Raw genomic sequence first — 22,202 nt, 5'->3', positions numbered from 1 at the left:
CCTGATAGTGCTGTGCATGACGTTGTCCCATCACGATGGTTCCTACACCATGTTGCCATGGCCCTGATAGTGCTGTGCATGACGTCCCATCACGATGGTACCTACGCCATGTTGCCATGGCCCTGATAGTGCTGTGCATGACGTTGTCCCATCACGATGGTTCCTACACCATGTTGCCATGGCCCTGATAGTGCTGTGCATGACGTTGTCCCATCACGATGGTTCCTACGCCATGTTGCCATGGCCCTGATAGTGCTGTGTATGACGTGGTCCCATCACGATGGTTCCTACACCATGTTGCCATGGCCCTGATAGTGCTGTGTATGACGTGGTCCCATCACGATGGTTCCTACACCATGTTGCCATGGCCCTGATAGTGCTGTGCATGACGTGGTCCCATCACGATGGTTCCTACACCATGTTGCCATGGCCCTGATAGTGCTGTGTATGACGTGGTCCCATCACGATGGTTCCTACACCATGTTGCCATGGCCCTGATAGTGCTGTGTATGACGTGGTCCCATCACGATGGTTCCTACACCATGTTGCCATGGCCCTGATAGTGCTGTGTATGACGTTGTCCCATCACGATGGTTCCTACACCATGTTGCCATGGCCCTGATAGTGCTGTGCATGACGTTGTCCCATCAAGATGGTTCCTACACCATGTTGCCATGGCCCTGATAGTGCTGTGCATGACGTTGTCCCATCACGATGGTTCCTACACCATGTTGCCATGGCCCTGATAGTGCTGTGCATGACGTTGTCCCATAACGATGGTTCCTACACCATGTGGGGGCACAGGTGGCCCAGTCGTCTAAGGCCCCGCGATTCACTGTGCAGAGTTGCGTCCCCTGGACACGCCAGAAACCTATGATTGTGGGTTCGAATCCCGGTTACCCCGATTACGTTTCTAGGTTTGTCAGCACCATACCCATGCTTATGGGTTTCACCGAAGTGGTAAACGTCTGAGACCTGCATCATTTCGGGCTTTCCTCCCACATTAAGCTGACATGCCGTGATATAACTGGAATAATGTTAAAAGCGGCGTTAAACCCAACTCACTCACTCCTACACCATGTCGTGAACCTGGTTTAACATGTCACACTGAGCAACATTAAAATGTATTTGCGTGCTTCACTTCAAATTTGTTGATATGTGTTGTCTGATGTAATGTGCCCGCAACATGGTTAAAGCAATAATGTAAAACAGAGTGTTAAAAAATCTTCCTCTGTTTTGGGCCTGTTATCATTGAAAGGCCAGTCAGTTCTTCAGAGCCACAACATTACACCTTAATTCTTTGATTTTATGAATGTTTCAAGCAGATATTCTGTTGAGAAATCGTAAGGGAGATAACTATTGTTATCCTGAGGTTGCTGTCCAGCACAGGAATGTGACACTGTTTTCTAATGGATAACTGAGATGAATAATTGAGTATATAAGAGTTGAAGCAGATTGAAAAATGTACACAGAAATAATTATGTAATAAATAATTAAATGAATAAATAAATAGTTAACTTTAAGGATAGATAGACAGACAGACAGACAGACAGACAGACAGACAGACAGACAGACATATAGATAGATTACAAACAAACAAATAAGAGTTTCTCCCAAGTAAAATTAATAATTCCTTTGAATATATGTGTAGGGTTTACCTATTAACAGGACATATTTGATGTATTTCATATTGTCAACATCTGGCATGCAACATTTCTGGGCAGGATCTAGAATCATCTGGTCTCAGTATATACTACTGAACATCATGAATGTGTGTGATTGGCTACCTGACGATGATGTCATGCAAATAGTATCCCATATTGCCTAGTAACTGGAAGATGGTGTCGTACAAATAGTATCCCATATTGTCTAGTAACTGGAAGATGGTGTCATACAAATAGTTTCCCATATTGCCTAGTTACTGGAAGATGGTGTCATACAAATAGTATCCCATATTGCCTAGTTACTGGAAGATGGTGTCATACAAATAGTATCCCATATTGCCTAGTAACTGGAAGATGGTGTCATACAAATAGTATCCCATATTGCCTAGTAACTGGAAGATGGTGTCATACAAATAGTTTCCCATATTGCCTAGTAACTGGAAGATGGTGTCGTACAAATAGTATCCCATATTGTCTAGTAACTGGAAGATGGTGTCATACAAATAGTTTCCCATATTGCCTAGTTACTGGAAGATGGTGTCATACAAATAGTATCCCATATTGCCTAGTTACTGGAAGATGGTGTCATACAAATAGTATCCCATATTGCCTAGTAACTGGAAGATGGTGTCATACAAATAGTATCCCATATTGCCTAGTAACTGGAAGATGGTGTCATACAAATAGTTTCCCATATTGCCTAGTAACTGGAAGATGGTGTCGTACAAATAGTATCCCATATTGTCTAGTAACTGGAAGATGGTGTCGTACAAATAGTATCCCATATTGCCTAGTAACTGGAAGATGGTGTCATACAAATACTATCCCATATTGCCTAGTAACTGGAAGATGGTGTCATACAAATAGTATCCCATATTGCCTAGAAACTGGAAGATGGTGTCATACAAATAGTTCCCCATATTGCCTAGTTACTGGAAGATGGTGTCATACAAATAGTATCCCATATTGCCTAGAAACTGGAAGATGGGGTCATACAAATAGTTCCCCATATTTCCTAGTTACTGGAAGATGGTGTCATACAAATAGTATCCCATATTGCTATGCCACTAATGCATGTTCAGCTTCATTTACAGTTAATAAAAGTAAGTACACAGTTAAAGTACACCAGTTGCCGTTACCTAGTTATGTAACAGTATGAAATAGCCCAATGATGAGTAGCATAGTACTATTCTATTGAGAAACAGTAAGGGAGATAACTATTGTTTCTCTGCAGTCTTGTTTTGTTACCCCAAGGTTGCTGTCCAGCACAGGAATGTGACAATGTTTTCATCAATGTGTTTACGTAGTATGTTTTACATGTCACACTGAACAACAATATAATGTATTTGCATAGTTCACTTCAAATTTGTTGATATGTGTTGTCTGACGTAAACAGTGTTTTCACTTGTAGGAAAGAACTCATTGCATACATCCACCTCTACACATATCTAGGATTCCAAACTGAATGACAAGCAAATTGGAATTTTTCTTATTATTTTGTTAAGAATTGAAAGAAAATATTTAAGCATTTTAACAGTATATTTTAAATTACTTTGCTTGCAACATGGTTAAAGCAATAATGTAAAACAGAGCGTTAAAACCTCTTCCTCTGTATTGGGCCTGTTATCAATGATAGGCCAGTCAGTTCTTCAGAGCCACAACATTCACCTTAATTCTTTGATTTTATGAATGTTTCAAGCAGATATTCTGTTTAGAAACAGGAAGGGAAATAACTATTGTTATCCTGAGGTTGCTTTCCAGCGCAGGAATGTAACACTATTTTCCTCTCTGTGTTTACATAGTATTTCTTCTGGCAACCAACTTTTTTTACGTTTTTAAAGAATAATCAATACTTCTTTTGCTGCTGCAAAAAATCTGATAGGTAATTAAAGCTTCAACTTGCAGCATATATATGAAATGCAAATTATTACTGTATAGTTTTTCATATGATACTGTTATGTTATAACGGTAGCGATGGGTTAGCTGAGGTGTTTAGGGATTTATCTAGACCTGCTCAGAGGCTAATATTTGGCCATAAGTCTGCAGCAAATTAAATCAAAAATTCCCAATTTGAATTTAAAATTTTCCATTTCCTCAGAATTTACAAAAATAAGGACATTAAGAATTTGAGATTTTGAACAATGCCCCAATATTCTTGCCAAGGATTTTTAGTTTGGATTCCTAGATGATTTTGTTTGTTTGTTGTTAAACACCACACTCAGCAATATTCCAGCTCCATGTTGGCGGCCTGTAAAAATTGAGTCTGGACCAGACAATCTATCCAGTGATTAACATCATGAGTATCGATCCACACAAATGGGATACAACAACATGCATCAACCAAGTCAGCGAACCTGACCAACCGATCCCGTTAGTCGCCTCTTACGACAAGCATGAGTCCTTGGGGTTAAAGCATTCGCCACAAATGCCAATTGGGGATTCCAGTTAGGAATTGCTCCACAGCAACTGGTGCTGGTTATAAGAGGCAACTTGATGGAACGGGTGGTCAAGTTGGGTGACTTGGTTGATTGAGTGTCATTGTACCCTGACAGCATGGATCGTTGCTCGTAACATCAATCACTAGAAGGATCAAAGAAAGAAGTGTTAAAACAACAATCAACAATGTCATGAGTATAACAAGTGAAGCCCATTTCTGGGGCCTCCACCGCGATTATAATTGCTGGAATATTGCTAAAAGTGGCCTCAACCAAACTAACTCACTGACACATACCCATGTGTAATTAGGATGATTGTTGACTGGCCTGTTGATATGCATCATTATATTTGAGTTAGCAGACATACTGGATGACTCAAAATCACATTTGCAAGGACTGCCAACAGGCCTCAGTATAAGTTAATCAGTGCTAGCCATTGAGCTGTGATCCAGGGATTGTTGGTGTAACAATTTCCTGTCAAGTTAAACGATCCGATTTTGTAAGCAGTTGAAAAGTTTAAAAGATAAGAAACTCAATACCTTATGTTTGAGAACACCTATGGCAATACTTTCATTTGGGCGCTTTTATTGATTATTCAATATCAGGATTATCCAGTATATCATGGGTCCATTCTGGCGACGTTACCATCTCCGTTTTTCTTATCAGGACAGGAAACTATGTTTATAACGAACATGCTCATAACAAACTGACCGATATGACAAACTTATTTTTTATTCCGGGCCATTTGTTGTATATATGCTGTAAATATGCTTATAACAAACTACAGTTATTACGAAATTAATTTTAGAGGTCCCTTTGAGTTCGTTATAACCGTAGTTTACTGCAACTGACCACATAATTTCTGTTGCTTGTGTTCAATTTTATTGGACAGTTGATATAATAATATAATATTATTATTATATTATGTTTTTGGTTTCTTGTTATTATTTCCTGTCAGTTGAAGCTATGGTAGAATGGTAGAGAATGTTTGTTTGTTTGTTTTGTAACACAGCGTTCAGAAATATTTATGACGGCTGTCTTTAAATAATCAAGTCTGATCCAGACAATCCATTGATGAGCAAGGATCTACGCAATTGGGATGCACTGACTTGATTCAGCCAAGTCAGAGAGCCTGCCCACCTGATCCCGTTAATCTCCTTTTACAACAAACATGGGTTGCTGCTATACTGTTGTAAAACTGAATATTTCTGGAAATAATTGGGTAACTCTGCAGCTTTGTTTTATAGAATATAGAACATAATTTTCACATGGTACTTAGTGCACAAAGATAGGACAGTTTACAACTGATAGGGTCTGGTTTGACTGTTTTAGGGATACATGTGATTAGCAATGAAAACTGACATCAAAATACACAAACTGAAAACATCTTAAGAATAAGGAAAGAGCTTATTATGCAAACAGAGTCTAATTTTACTTCTTCTGTCAAACACAGGTTAGCCAAATAGCCTTTCATGTTCAAAGTGTACTTGACAATGGCTAGAAAACCCACTCAGTGCTGTAGCTTAAATTAAACCCCAAATATGTTCCCGAACACCAGACATCACATCACGCTATTTTTAAAAAAGACGTCTAATTTTGGTGTGTGTGTGTGTGTTATGTTCGAGTCATTCAAACACAAAGTGTTCCATTTCATCCCTGAATTGTAACAACTCAGTCCCATCCTCCCCGGTGTAATTTCACCAACTTGGCACAATATTTAGCTCAATTTGTATTGGCGATATTGATCAAAGTTCAGGATTCTCTTGGTCCAGATTTGGGGGAAATTCTCCCTTCTCACAGGCAGATCAATTGGTATTATGTGTGCGACTAGTTTGGGGATGGGGTTTTTTGAATTAGGCACTGACTAGGGTTAAAGGTCAGGAGCAAAATATTTTGATTAGTTTTGACATTAGTAGTGGTTTGGGGTAAAGGGGATGATGTTGGTGTGTTCTCTGACAGGGGGAGGTTACAGGGCAGAGGCGCTGAGTGCTTGTTTCAGCTGGGGACGTTAAGGAAGAAGAGGGGGAATGAGGGATGAAGAGCAGCTAAATTGGGGAATCAGAGCAGGGCGTAATTTAAGGCTGAACATAAATATCAGAGACACCTCTCGGAAGTTTGCACATTCGGTAATTATACCTACCATCTGATTCTCTGACCATTGCTTGATGCAACAATCACAAGAGTGAGTGAGTGAGTGAGGTTTTATGCCACTTTTATTAATATTGTCACAGAGACACCAGAAATGAGCTTCACACAATGTTCCCATGTGGAATCGAAACCCAGGACTTCGTTGGATGAACAAACACTTTTACCACAAGGCTTACCCTCTGTCACCCACAATCACAAGAATGGATATTAGTATTATCATAGTGCCAAAAATGATGATGTTTAGATGACAGGTGTTGATCAAGATTCTGACCCTGTACATGTTTTAACTTCTTCTAGTTACATTGTATATCACTGCTGTCAATATCAACTTTATGGTTCAGGCAAAGGTGAGGATTTACAGATCTGATTTATCCGTTTGATGATGATAATAAATTAAACAATATGACCTTCATTGGTGAGAAAGAAAAGTTTTAGTTTCGAAAAGCAGGCTTCTCACACGACACTTAATTCCAATACCTGTACATTTTTCTGAAAATATCGTCCATATGAGCAGCATGATTTGATGACCTTCAACTTCAGAAACAAATCCAATGTTTCCGACCATATCATGTGGAGCAAGACTATCCAAACCTGACATTTTGCGAGAGTGGTGACTGGACAGTTGTATTGACGGCTTGGGTTTGGGGGATCAATTATTAAAGAGGTGGTAGTCTGGTCCTGTCCCAACTATGATCTAGTCAATACATCCTAGTGGTCGTGCCCCAGGAAGCCGCTACACAGAGCCCTCACAGATCCACTAGGCCACGATAGATTCATCATTAGATTTACAGCACATTTATTTTTTAAAATATTGGATGGGAGGTATTTTATTATTTATGCTTCATTCTTCTTTAAAAAAAATACCCATGGCATCTGTGTTCATTAATTATCAACAGATGTGATTCATGTGAAGCAGGAATGTGGTGGATCTGGGATGCAGGGATGTTTCTCAAGTTCTGGTTGTCTTGTGCATGAGGGGTGGTGGTGTAGCCAAGTGGTTAAAGTGTTCACTCATCATGCTGAAGACCCGGGTTTTTAATTCCCCTCACGGTTACAATGTGTTAAGCCTATTTCTGTTATGGTATTGCTGGAAGAGGCATAAAATCCCACTCACTCACTCACTCATTCACTCACCAACACATCCACTCACTCACTCACTCACTTACTCACCAACACATCCACTCACTCACTCACTCACTCACCGACACATCCACTCACTCACTCACTCACTCACTCATACATCCACTCACTCACTCACTCCTCTACACACATTAAAAGTCAGTCTCTATCGCATTCTAATCTATCAGACCTGAAAGGTTTTGCTATTAAAACAGCACAAGGTAGCACGTAGAGGCATGACAGGGCTATGGATTATAAGGTGTAGGGTGCCAGGCGCTATGACCAGTACTGGCTGGTCCACAATTACTGAAATTAGATACATTGACCAGATGTTAATATTGAATGATTGCACTGTGAACTGCCCTTGACGGAAACAGGGAGATTTCGTGCTTGGATCATTATGTTGTATCTGTCCTGGCTTTTATCACAGTCAGTTTCAGCACATAAGGAATAAGTTAACTGGAAGTTTTAGTAGAAATTAATCATCGTTGTATGTTGTGAAATGATTTTTGAACTTTTAACAGAATATATACCAGAAAGAAATGTTGTTGTTTTTTGTTGTTGTTTAACGCCTCACTCAGCAATATTCCAGCTCTATGACGGCAGTCTATAAATAATCAAGTCTGGACTAGACAATCCAGTGATTGACATCATGAGCCATGGCATCTGTGTTCATTAATTATCAACAGATGTGATTCATGTGAAGCAGGAATGTGGTGGATCTGGGATGCAGGGATGTTTCTCAAGTTCTGGTTGTCTTGTGCATGAGGGGTGGTGGTGTAGCCAAGTGGTTAAAGTGTTCACTCATCATGCTGAAGACCCGGGTTTAATTCCCCTCATGGTTACAATGTGTTAAGCCTATTTCTGTTATGGTATTGCTGGAAGAGGCATAAAATCCCACTCACTCACTCATTCACTCACCAACACATCCACTCACTCACTCACTCACTTACTCACCAACACATCCACTCACTCACTCACTCACTCCTCTACACACATTAAATGTCTGTCTCTATCGCATTCTAAACCTGAAAGGTTTTGCTATTAAAACAGCACCAGGTAGCACGTAGAGGCATGAGCCTATTTCTGTTATGGTATTGCTGGAAGAGGCATAAAATCCCACTCACTCACTCACTCATTCACTCACCAACACATCCACTCACAGACACATCCACTCACTCACTCACTCACTCACTCACTCACTCACACATCCACTCACTCACGCACACATCCACTCACTCACTCACACATCCACTCACTCACTCACTCCTCTACACACATTAAAAGTCAGTCTCTATCGCATTCTAATCTATCAGACCTGAAAGGTTTTGCTATTAAAACATCACAAGGTAGCACGTAGAGGCATGACAGGACTATGGATTATAAGGTGTAGGGTGCCAGGCGCTATGACCAGTACTGGCTGGTCCACAATTACTGAAATTAGATACATTGACCAGATGTTAATATTGAATGATTGCACTGTGAACTGCCCTTGACGGAAACAGGGAGATTTCGTGCTTGGATCATTATGTTGTATCTGTCCTGGCTTTTATCACAGTCAGTTTCAGCACATAAGGAATAAGTTAACTGGAAGTTTTAGTAGAAATTAATCATCGTTGTATGTTGTGAAATGATTTTTGAACTTTTAACAGAATATATACCAGAAAGAAATGTTTGTTTTTTTGTTTGTTGTTTAACGCCTCACTCAGCAATATTCCAGCTATATGACGGCAGTCTATAAATAATCAAGTCTGGACTAGACAATCCAGTGATTGACATCATGAGCATCAATCAACGTAATTGGGATACGATGACATGCATCAACCAAGTCAGCGAGCCTGACTTCCTGATCCCATTAGTCGCCTTTTGAACGTCGGTGCACAACATCATCTATCTATTGATCATGTACTCTGCCTTTGATCTGGCCTACAAAGGACTGTTATGAAGCAGAGATTATGAATATTAATGAGTCTTGGTGAGATTTGGTGAGTGACTCTACATGTGGTAGTTCTTGATCTGGTGATAAAATGGCCACTTGGAGAAGATAGCACAGGGGTCTTTAACATTTCTAATGTATATATTGAAAAATAATTTATTGGGTTGCCAATTATTTCTAGAGAGTACTAGAATGAATGAGTATGATTTTACGCCACGTTTTTTTCAAGAGATGAGCTTCACACAATGTACCAATTTGATCAGGCCTGTGAAGACGCCGGGGTGGAATAGGTCTTCAACAACCCATACTTGCTGTAAAAGGTGACTATGCTTGTTGTAAAAGGCGACTAACGGGATCGGGTGGTCAGGCTCGCTGACTTGGTTGATGCATGTCATCGATCCCAATTGCGTGGATTGTTGCTCATGACATTTATCACTGGATTGTCTGGTCCAGAATGAATTATTTACAGACCGCCGTCATATAGCTGGAATATTGCTGAGTGCGGCGTTAAACAACCAACAAACTAAACCAAACCGATTTGATCAGTGTGACGAGTGAAGGTTGAACCACCAGTCAGCCTACATCCCCAAGATGCTTGTAAGATTCCCCATGATGTGAAGATCCAGGTTAGAATTGGTCTTTAGATGTAGTATGTTGTAGGCAGTACATTTATCTGAGAGAGGATTTTGATATTTTGGACCCTTCCCTTTTAAAAATGCTGGATCCACCCTTGAATTGGATCAGCTGGTCAGGCTCACTGACTTGGTTGATTCATGTCATCGTATCCCAATGATCCATGATGTCAATCTCTGGGTTGAGGTCCAGATTTGATTATTTACAGATGACAAAAACACAAACAAATCTTTAAAAACAGATATGATGACATGAGTGAGTGAGTGAGTTAAAATTTAACGTCACATCGGCATTATTTCAGCCATATCGTGACGAGTATGACACCTAATCGCCAGCACACAAAGTCAGCAATCTAACCCACTCAGCCACCAAGGCTTCCACAGATATGAAAGTCTGACAACTGGTAGTCTAGATCACATACTTTGTGTACCCCTCTGACAAGTTTAAATTGGCACGGCTCCCATGGTCGAAAGCTGTGAACACACAATGCCTTTTAGAAAGTGGTCAAATGTAACAGACATTATATTTGGGATAACACTTTCTTTGATGACTCGCCGCCTCCGTGGTCTTGTGGTAGAGTGTCTGCCCAGAGAGCGGAAGGTCCGGGGTTCGATCCCCGGCCGCGTCATACCAAAAGACGTTAAAAGATGGTACTTGTTGTTACCCTGTCTGGCGCTCGGCATTAAGGGGCTAAAACAAGGACTGGTCGGCTATCAGTATACTGTGTCTGAGTGGGGTATTCATGTTAAAATGCGGCATGGTATCTCAGTGAGCTAGCACTATAAATCGGCATCAGTCCGGACGAGTACAAGCAGCCACACACACACACACGTGCATGCACGTCGCTCTATAAGTGCAATAATCTTGGACGCGATGTTAAACCCAATTTCACCTCACCTCTTTGATGACTCATGCTTATTAAGATGTTCAGTCATTCTTACATTCCTGTTTACATGCAACAGGAGAGTTTCGATGAGAAAGCATTTTTCTATTGCTATATACGATGCACGTGTACATGCGACCTTGGAACGAAGATTGATTACTCAGTTACATGATAATGCAGAACGACCTTCAGCTCCAGGTTTTTATGTTGACACTTATCGACGACTGAACAAATAACCTATCGCTACATATATCTGCCCTAAATTACAGCTCATACGTTATAAGCTGTGACACTAAACTCGATACCATTGACATAATTACAATCAGGCAGATAATGACTGTTTAATGACAATGTTGGCATTTTCATGCATGGCTGCCCGCTTGTTGCTACAGGTAATATCTACCTGAAAGCTTGTCATCGTAATGATGAATAACAGTGTTAGCCTGAAGCATGCTTATCATGGTGTTGTTATTGTTGTGGATGCCAGCAGTGATTACGAAGGTTATGTTATGTTATGCTGGTGTGAGGAGCCTGTGTTATAGAACTGAACTAAGACAAATTGTGCAGCCTGTGTCATGTGTGTTGGTGGAATTCTTCGCCTGTTTGAACCAAAGGCTTAATTGAGCTTATATATTGTTGCGCTGTCTGTTGTCTGTCACCCGTCTGTCATAAAGTTTTACATTAACAATATCACCTCTGAAATCCGAAGGTGGACAAAGCTGACATGTTGCTTTGTTGTTCCCAGCAATGGTATCTCAATGATGCTATAATGTGTTCAAATGTGGCCAATAGGTATCTATATTAAAAGTTTAATTTTTTCCAAATACTCACTACTTTGGACCTTCATCATCATCATCACCAGCAGCAGCAGCAGCAGCAGCATCAATAACATTCCTTCATGACTGTGTTTACTTGTTTGTGAAAGTATGTCATGTGCATGGTAGGCAAACAAATTAACCATTAAACCCGTGAAGATCCGGGGTAGAATAGGTCTTCAGCAACCCATGCTTGCCGTAAAAGGCGACTATGCTTGTCATAAGAGGCGACTAACAGGATCAGATGAACAGGCTCGCTGACTTAGTTGATGCATGTCATCGTATCCCAATTGCATGGATCAATGCTCATGATGTCAATTACTGGAATAATGCTGAGTGCGGCGTTAAACAACTGATGTGTGGCTGATGTTGCAGACAGTCTGTTCCCACCATGTCTGGCTTTCATCACACATGGATGTTAGATCACTGGCAGCTTCATCAGCACTGATGGTACAAATCCACATGTAACCACATTAACACTGGACCTGGCAGTGCTAGCCCAAAAATCAAATCATGTACATGTGCTGAATATGTTGTACACTGTCAGGGGACTGATGTACTGTAACGGATCTATCTGAAATTGATATTCTATGTGGATTTATGTTATTTTGGCTTAATACCAAAATCAAATAATACACAGGCTGAATAAGGTGTTTGTTTGTTTGTTGTTTTACGCCGCACTCAGCAATATTCCAGCTATACAGCGGTCTGTAGATAATCGTTCTGGACCAGACAATCCAGTGATTGATATTATGATCATCGATCCACAGAATTGGGATACGATGACATATATCAACCAAGTCAGCGAGCCTGACCATTAGTTACCTCTTTTGACAAGCATAACGCCTTTCACTGCAAGCATGGGTTGCTCAAGACCTATTCTACCCCGGATCTTCACAGGTCTGAATATGGCGTACATGGTCAGATGGTTGATGTGTTGTTACTTATGTAGCCGAAACTGCTTCTGCAGTGGTACGTAATGGTGTTATCAGTGATATTTTGTGTAGATTTATGTATTTACGGTTTAAAACAAAAAAACAAATTATATACGTGCTGAATATGAATATGGTGTACATGGTCGGATGGTTGATATGTTGTTACTAATGTATTTAAATTGTTTTTGCTGTGGTACATAATGGTATTATTAATGATATATTGAGTAGATTTATGTTTTATTGGCTTATAACCAAAATTCATACTATATATAATTATATGTGCTCAATTTGTTGTATATTGCTCTTGCAGTATTCAATCAATCAATCAATCTTTATTTCAAGTACTTGCAGTGTTATGTTATTATGTTAATAATGATATTAAAAACATAGGGCCAAGGATATAGCTGATAGTGATTTCAATGTTCGGAACATACACAATTATTTCAATCGAGAAAGATATTCCTTATTTCCTCATAGCGTGTAGGTTTTTATCTAAGTACTGTAGGTATATGTATTTTCTGGTTAAGCAGTTTATCATTCCTTTCATGTACCGTACTCACCTATTCATGGTGAATCACCAGTATTCTAGCTACATGAATTCTATTGAAAACAGAACCGTATAATTGGATGGCAAATTAGCATATTCTGTTTGTCACACAAACTGATCATGAGAATAAAGCATTGGAGCAGTGAATGAGTTAACAACATTTTCATTGATTATACTACTTGATACGCCATTAGTTGCATCTGGTAACTTATCTATTATAGCACAAGTACTGGTCGTTTCAAGTGTTCAGCGATCTATGCTAGCCACACTGACCCAGCATATGTACTACCATATTTACTGTAATAAGCGCTTAGAAAATTGACAAAAGGGGTGCGCTTTTTCTGTTTTCAGAGATTGAGTGGTAGTGAACAGACTTAGTTCCAAAGTCAATGAAACTAAAACACTTTCGATGATACATGTAGTTACCAAGTAATTATGTTCCGCTCCGGCACTTAGAAAATTGACAAAAGGGGTGCGCTTATTAAAAACATAAGCAGCAAGTTAAATCTGTTTTCAAAGTTTGAGTGGTAGTGAACAGACTTAGCTCCAAAGTCAATGAAACTAAAACATTTTCGATGATACATGTAGTTACCAAGTAATTATGTTCCGCTCCGGAGCCCTTTGTCAGGGCACTGTTAGAGATTACATACAGATTCGTTAAGAAGTTAGTAAGGGGGTGCTGTTTGGAGCAGGACACTTCATACGGTATATGGAAACACTAAGAGTGAAATGCGTTGGTGAAAATCTGGCACTTCTTCTATGCTACTTCCTTAACCACTACAAACAAAGTTTCTAATAAATATTTTTTGTTACAAAATAAGATAAACATTCATCTGTACAAGTGCAGGTTTAGATATTGATAAATTCAAATCGACTACGCCAGAGGATAATCATTTTTTAAAATACGGTGGAACAGATTCCAGAGGTTGTAAAAGGCAAAGGAGTCATAAAAAGTTAATGAATGGTTCACTAAAAATCAGTAGTGACACCAGGTGTTCATGAAAAGGTTAAGTTATGTGTTATTTGTGGTAGCAAAACATTTATACTCAACCATTCCTGTCTGTGTAGGAATCATGATGTGTAGCATTGGAGTAGTGTCACGCTAATGTCCATGCTCCCATGTTGTATAATTAGAATAACACATCCCTTTTTCGTTATTACCAAGATCATTAATTGTTTATCCTACCATCCTTGTTTGTCCAGTGTATTATATCTTCCATTCTATTATGATGTATACACTGGACCCATTCGCCACATTGTCCTTGTTTCGAGGACACAATGCTTTTGAAACCGATTCCCAATCAAATTATGCTGTCATTTCAGGATTTACGCAGTCAGTGGTATCACCAGTACTCGTCTCAACTTTTGCATGCCGTTGAAAATACAATGCGAAAATCTTGTAGCAAAACGACACTCCTCCGCCATACACAGGAATCATCTTTCCCAGCGAAAACTTAATTATAACAGTACTTTGATGCATTTAAATAATTTGAGAACTCACTCGGATGCTGCTGCTGTTTTTAATCTAGATGTATGCCGAACTCTCATACAGAAGAGGCGTTTGATTGGATCGGATATCGAGCTGATGAGGGCAAGAAATTCTGTGCTCAGGGTTTTACATGACACGTAATTCCTGCATATTTAACTCAATAATTTCCTGAGTGAAGCAATAACATACTGACTACAATTTTAATTTGATCCTTCTAGCCTGAACGTCCAGGTCCTCCAAGTTGCCTGGAATGGACATTGACTTGTATGGATTCTCATGTTTCCTTAATAATTTCTAAATTGACGCTTCCTGCATAGATTAAAAACTGTGTCAATTGATATAAAACAGAAAGAACTCAACTGTATTAGTGTAAAGAAAATCATGACCCCCCAAATTTAGAAAATTGGTCCATGGTATCTATTCTAATAGAATGGAGATGTAATACCCTGGATAATCGAGGATGTCATCCTGTTTATTATTTTGATAATTTAAAAAAAAAAATTACTCATGATAAAAAAAGAATTTACAGCATAAAAACAGCCAAACCTATTTGTTTGATTTCAGTACCTTCCCTTGTGATCACTAAAATTTAATTTTTATGTTTGGAGTAAATATTATATTATTGCATTGAGGGTTTGTTATTTGTTGTGTTACAACACCTGTTAATACAATCAGTTAATGACTTGGTCTAAGGAAAGTTCTCTGACATTAACATATCTACAGGTTATGTAAACTTTGGGGCCCATTTATCAAGAGATCTGCATGGAAATAAACATTAGCAGTGAACAAGTCTATAGACCACAGCAGAGAGGTCAAACACCACCATCAGTATCTTAACAATTATCATCCTTTGTATTCAGCTGATTAACCAAATCTCCTTTCTAAGCTTAATCCACAAAAAGTTGACAGTTCTCCACTCAGTGGAAAGGAAACCGCTGAAATAAACACAAAGGTATTGTCTTGCCAAATATTGAAATCCCGTCCCCTCCAGGACCTGAGTGTTAAGATTGAGTAAACTGGCCCCAGATTGTCGACTGATACATTCCTGCCAGTACTGGTCAAATTTGTCACAGATGACATCACGTTACGTTCCACAGGCCAGCGCCCTGTCAACAAGCTCATCGCCTCAATGAAGTCGTGCATGCCTGGCTAATGAGAACATAATCTGGTGTATTATAATGGTGGAGTGATGTCACCAGCGGCTGATGCCAGTTCATTCATTTGCTCGATCAATCGCGCTGTAGAGAGCTACACACAAACAGTGAGGCAGTGAGATGGAGACTCACCACCATGCATGAATCTCCCAATAGTTGAACGTGGAGGGAGAGTAACCTAGGGTGTTATCCTAGATATGTCATGGCTACATATTGTGTGGGATATGATGCTATGAAGTGCTGGAATCTCGGTGTTTATTCATATTGCAAGCAGATGCTTAGTTTGCATGGCAATGATGACTTGTTCTGTTAACTGTGGACCAACATTCTGTGATAAAAGCAACAGTTTTCGGTCCCTGTCAACTGTGGATAAATGTTCTATGATAAAAGCAACAGTTTTGGATCTGTCAACTGTGGACAAATGTTCTGTGATAAAAGCAACAGTTTGGGTTCTCTGTACTACAACATCTGACCTGTGACTGCAGAATTACCGAAATTGATTGCTTAACAATGGGGAGAAGAAAAAAAAGTAACTTTCGTTCCAAGAGACGTTTTCTTGACATGATATGTCGATTTCTCCCCTTGCAGGTGTACAAAGTGGTTGTCAATGCGGACGAACAATCGTGGTTCATCTTTAGAAGATACAATGAATTTCATTCGCTGTATGAAAAGGTATGTTTTTATTTTTGTTCGTTTCTTATGTGAGATTTGTTATGTTCTTGTAAAAATAGTCAGCCACGAAATAAAATAAAACAAGATTTGAATCTTGCATACACATTAACTCTAGAAGCATCCTAACACAGATCAGATCTACATCTTGATCAGGTTACTTGTTATAACACACCGATATACCAGGTGTGTTGTAAAGAAAGGTTTTCAGTCTACTGCTGATGTATTACCTTACATTTAGTACACGTATTGATGCTATTTTCTCTCGTACATTTGCAGAATTATTGATAGAAATGTCATTTCATTTTTCTGTTATAGGTAGTCTGTCTTTATTTATTACATTTTTCAACATTTTATTACAAATTTTATACCTGATTAAACAAAAAACTTACAGAAAGGTAATGATTCTTTTGTTTCATAGATATTTGTTTTGTTGGGTTTTTTTTATCCCATAATTGTTTTATCTTAGATTTTTCAAAGTGACATGATCAGGTTATTCTGGATATATTCATAACAAATGAGACATTCACAGAAATAGTGTTACAGGGCTCACTCAGCTGCTCTGGTGAGAAGGCAAACAGAAACCTGTGGATTATATTCATATATGGCATCTAAATCTGTTCACAGAAAACTATAAAAGTAAGATTACCATGAAAGCCTGGTCCAGAAATGCCTGCTAACTGCCTCGCAATGGCTATTGATCACTTACTGGTTTCTGTCAAGAGAACCTATTTCATGTCAAAGATTAATTCAGACAAATGAGCCTGTGAAAAGAACTTGTCGGTTGCTCTTTATAAAAGACATATATTTAGAGAATGATTGTGTCACTATCTGTGACCTTTAACAATGACAACTGCCAAGAATAGCCGAGACAAACATGGATGTATTTTGGTCATGGAAGCTGTTTACATTTCTCTCAACCACTCTCAGAAAATCGCTAAGATGATGAAGACAGCATTTTATCATATTTTTTCTTCTTTTAATCGGGTAGCCGAATTTACCGTAAATCTTGTATTAAACACTCTGTCATATATTCGTTTCTTGATTCTCTGCGACAGCATGTATTTCAGGTACTTTCAGCTCTGAACTTAACAAAGTTGAATAGGACGGTTAATTGGCTCTTTTATGATGAAGATACAGGTTAGAATTGGTCTTCAGCAACCCTTGCTTGTAAGGGGCGATTAATGAGATTGGGTGCTCAGGCATTCTAAATTGGCTAGTGACAACTGATGCTCATAAGGTCAATCACTGGATTAGATCAAATATTGTTGAATACAGCATTAAACAACAAACACACATTGTGAGATGAGTTCACATCCCCTTTGAAAGACATCAACAATCCTGCTTATGTGAACATCAAAATTCAGTTATTTGAAAATGAATTTGTGAATTCCTTGTTAATTTAGAATTTGACTGTAGTCATTTATTTTGCAAAACATTCTGTGACCACAAGTGTGACCAAAATAATCAGTCATCACTGTGTCACGTGACATAGTTTATGTTGTCCTGGAAGTACAGGTAACAGTTATTCAACTATTTACGGTATTTCCCGTCTCACATAACCTACTCTACCATGCATTACTGTGTCAGTGATACTACAGCCATATCATGCTCTGGCCACACTGTGCAGTAGGAATCAGAAATATTCTCTTCGATTAATGGTACACTCTGACAGAAATAACACGAACAGAGCTAGTTATTGTTCAACTGAATGCCTGCTTGCTCAAGGGCCATTCCAGTGAATTATTTAGTTCAATGAATGTTTGTAGATGCTGCAGGTCGTTCAAATCTGTTTGTGGTCTAGAGAAACGACATCACTCCTTTCTTTTCTGTGATTAAATATTTACTCAGCTCGACAATGTTTTTTTTAAAGTGCAAGTTAATGTGTCAGTAGATGGTTTAATGTTCAGTATGATAATTAGATTGTGAACTAGAAAAGAACATCATAGATCAATAGATCAGATTATAGGAATTAGTGTTCTGCAAATCTCTTAAATTGGTAACACTTAGGCCTGATTCACTTAGGGCTTTCCTCCTACATCAAGCTGACAGGCTGTGATAGAAGTTTTAGAGGGATGTTGAGTCTCACTCACTCACTCACTCACTCACTCACTCACTCACTCACTCATCTATTGCATGTATTTTGAATTTTAAGTTCAGTACATTGTCAGGTTCTGAAATTACTATATCTTGTACTGTGAATGTCCTCTTTGTCTCCATGCACTGCAGTCTCTATTGTCTCAGGGGACAGAGCACATCCATTGTTTATGTATGTCGAGAGTTCAGACTGTCATTACATCTAGTTGCACAGCTTTCTGTAATATATTGCTGTTATCTACCATTGGAGGATTTGTCTGTAATATATTGCTGTTATCTACCATTGGTGGACTTTTCGAGGGTTTCATTCAATCAAGGCTCATAGAACCCTGACAGTTATTATTCCTATACTTTAACAGGCATCTGTGACACTCATGGCTCCAAGAACACCTTATGAAACTGGGATGTGTTGAATTATATGACCCAGGTGCCATTGTACAAAATAACCTTAGCGCGCCACAACTGTCGTATGTCTATAATAAGAGAGTCATGATCACCTTAGTGCTAAGATCGCATTGTACAATGGCACCCTGGGCAAAAGGTAGTCTTATAACATCATGACATCGAAAGTAAATTTAAGTGAGTGAAGATGGTCATTGCACTATGACTGCCTCAGTGGTAGGGTAAGACTGTTTTGTGAAACAGTGTGACGTGCCCTGCATATGGGTGAGTGAGTGAGTTTGATTTTACGCCACTTTTAGCAATATTCCAGCAATATCACGGCAGGGGAACACCAGAAATGGGCTTCACACATTGTACCCATGTCGGGAATCGAACCCGGGTTTTCAGCGTGACGAGCGAACGCTTTAACCACCAGACCACCCGACCGCCCCGTCCTGCATATGGAATACCTACAAACAGGGCCCAAGTTGACAATAAGTTGTAGCAGGATCACGAGGGGTACAGGGGGTTTTATGCATTCAGCGTTAAGTTTTATACTACAAGATGGAGGTGAGTTGCATGAAACCAAAAGAGGGAAAGAAAAAAAAACATGTACCCAGAGTGATACTGCTAGCATGCTTAATGCTCTGACTCCAATGAGATTCCAACATTTATTTACGATGTCAGAGCATTCAGACTGCAGGGCCCTGTTGAAGGACCTACCGTAATCGACGTAATAAGCGCCCGGGGCGCTTTCAAAATTAGAAATAGGGGGCTCTTATTAGAATATTATTTTGGTGGAAAAAAAACAGAGTTGAAAGGTAAATTTCGTGGTTTATGCAGACAGGCTGAAATGTTTATATACGACAGATATATTTTTCCAGAATTTAATTGCCCATAATTAAGGGTGCATGTAACACACGAGTGTGTATTATACGCGAACAAATAATTCTTGTGAACATTGATCAATCGGAAGGGGTGCTAATTGGGATTTTTCACTAGCCAATATACTAGCAAATATCGCCGTGGGCGCTTATTAGAGCGGGGCGCTTATTACGTCGAATACGGTATTCTATATGCAGGGCATCTGACTTGGGCCCTGTTTCACAAACAATCTTACACTGCACCAATATGAGTGCTGTGGCTTTCATCCCTCACCTAACTTACTTTCCATGTCGTAGCGTTAAAAAACTTTATCATACCTCCATATCAGAATGACCAGATCTGATTGGTCCGCGTGATCATGGTAAAATACTATGTATCCTGCCTGCAAGGGAGAATAAATACCCTGCTTCAAAGCAAAAGCCGCAAACATTTTATGAGTCTATGAAAGCCAATGTCATAGCACAAGTTAACCTAATCTCAAACGAACAGCTGTTTTCAATCAATTTTGAATTTGTTTTAATTTTTTCACAATAGCAGGTTATAACATGTCGGTGAGATACATTTGTTGTAACAGTATCCCTCTGGGTACGACCGCCTCCGTGGTCTTGTGGTAGAGCGTCCGCCCGGAGAGCGGAAGGTCCAGGGTTCGATCCCGGGCCGCGTCATACAAAAAGACGTTAAAAGATGGTACTTGTTGTTACCCTGTCTGGCACTCAGCATTAAGGGGCTAAAACAAGGACTGGTCGGCTTGGAGTCAGTATACTGTGTCTGAGTGCGGTATTCATGTTAAACTGCGGCATGGTATCTCAGTGAGCTAGCACTATAAATCGGCATCAGTCCGGACTAGTACAAGCAGCCACACACACACATACACGTGCATGCACGTCGCTATATAAGTGCAGTAATCTTGGACGCAACGTTAAACTCAATTTCACCTCACCTCACCCTCTGGGTACATGGGTTTTTCTTTCCCTCTTTTGGTTTCATGCAACTCACCTCCATCTTGTAGTATAAAACTTAACGCTGGATGCAGAAAACCCCATGTACCCCTCGTGATCCTGCTACAACTTATTGTCAACTTGGGCCCTGTTTGTAGGTATTCCTTATGCAGGACGGGGCGGTCGAGTGGTCTGGTGGTTAAAGCGTTCGCTCGTCACGCTGAAAACCCGGGTTCGATTCCCGACATGGGTACAATGTGTGAAGCCCATTTCTGGTGTTCCCCTGCCGTGATATTGCTGGAATATTGCTAAAAGTGGCGTAAAATCAAACTCACTCACTCACCCATATGCAGGGCATGTCACAATGTTTCACAAAACAATCTTACCCTACCACTGAGGCATGCAGTCTTAGTGCAATGACAGTCTTCACTCACTTAAATTCACTTTCGATGTCATGATGTTAAGATGCCCTGTGATATTGGGCTCCAAGGCACTTAGACTGTCATTTGTTGGCTTGGGTCATTGTTTATTATTAAATCCTAGGACCTTAATTGTAAAGTAGTTTATTATATGTTTTTATCATTACGCTTCTGCTGGCTGTGCTGGACCAGTTGATGTGTGTTGGATGTCATTTTGTGGGTCTGAAGTAAAAACACTTCAAGACTAATTTGTACAGATTTGATTTCTTCTTTGTTTATATTTTGGGGTGTGAAATTTGTGGTCAGTTTTGGGGAAACTAAATAAATTAAAACAGATGTTTCAGATGAATTAATTTGATCTTCAGAGGTAACTGAATTTGTTGTCATGTATAGTGTTAGCTGAGTATGTGTCATCATTTAAACTATTGAAACCAATTGTCTTTTAGCCAAACTTATTTTCTGCATAAATATTGTGTGGTGATTATGCATGTTTAGATATAAGATAATGTTGCTTTAATTGTTTAGAGGCAGCAAAATAATTTAGTACAAAGTTTACATAACTACCATAATTCAAAACTCTTTTCCTTAAGGATTTGGCAGAAATGAATATTATATTCCTGTTGCAGCATTTACAGCTGATATACTGAACATTAGATTATTGATTTTCCTAAAGAAAACCTAGATAGCTAAATATCCATATCAAAATCAATACACACAAGAAAGTCATTCAACGAGAAACACAGGCCAGACTCTGGGTGTTAAGTTATGTAGTATCACACCTGGTCATATATAATATGTCAATGTAGTGCTGCTGTGGAGCACACAATGCTGACAGAATGACAGAACATTGTCGCAGTAACAACTGCTACATTGTAGAAAGAAGGGAGTGAATGACTTTACTCTATAAGGCATGTGTCAGTGTTTATTGCTGTTATTGCAGTGTGCTGTGTAATCATAAATGTTTATAGCTTTTCTGAAAAGGCAATAATTTTGGATTTGGTAATTTGGGATGTTTTTGACAATATGAAGAAATAATTGTATTCTTGAACTTTTAG

The 22,202-nt window shown here is 39.3% G+C and overlaps 1 protein-coding gene across 1 annotated transcript in view; it reads left to right on the top strand.

The window, feature by feature from the left end:
• Window positions 1–22,202, top strand: part of LOC124142592 (serine/threonine-protein kinase Sgk1-like) — a 127,413-nt gene that overhangs the window by 9,702 nt on the left and 95,509 nt on the right. The window contains exon 3 of the mRNA XM_046511169.2: window positions 16,347–16,430. Coding sequence (XP_046367125.1) covers window positions 16,347–16,430 — 84 coding nt within the window. The remainder of the gene's footprint in view (window positions 1–16,346; window positions 16,431–22,202) is intronic.

This window comes from Haliotis rufescens, unplaced genomic scaffold, assembly GCF_023055435.1.
Source record: "Haliotis rufescens isolate VD_foot unplaced genomic scaffold, xgHalRufe1.0.p SCAF_2, whole genome shotgun sequence".
NCBI lineage: Eukaryota > Metazoa > Mollusca > Gastropoda > Lepetellida > Haliotidae > Haliotis > Haliotis rufescens.
This window is presented reverse-complemented; position numbering and strand designations above follow the sequence as displayed.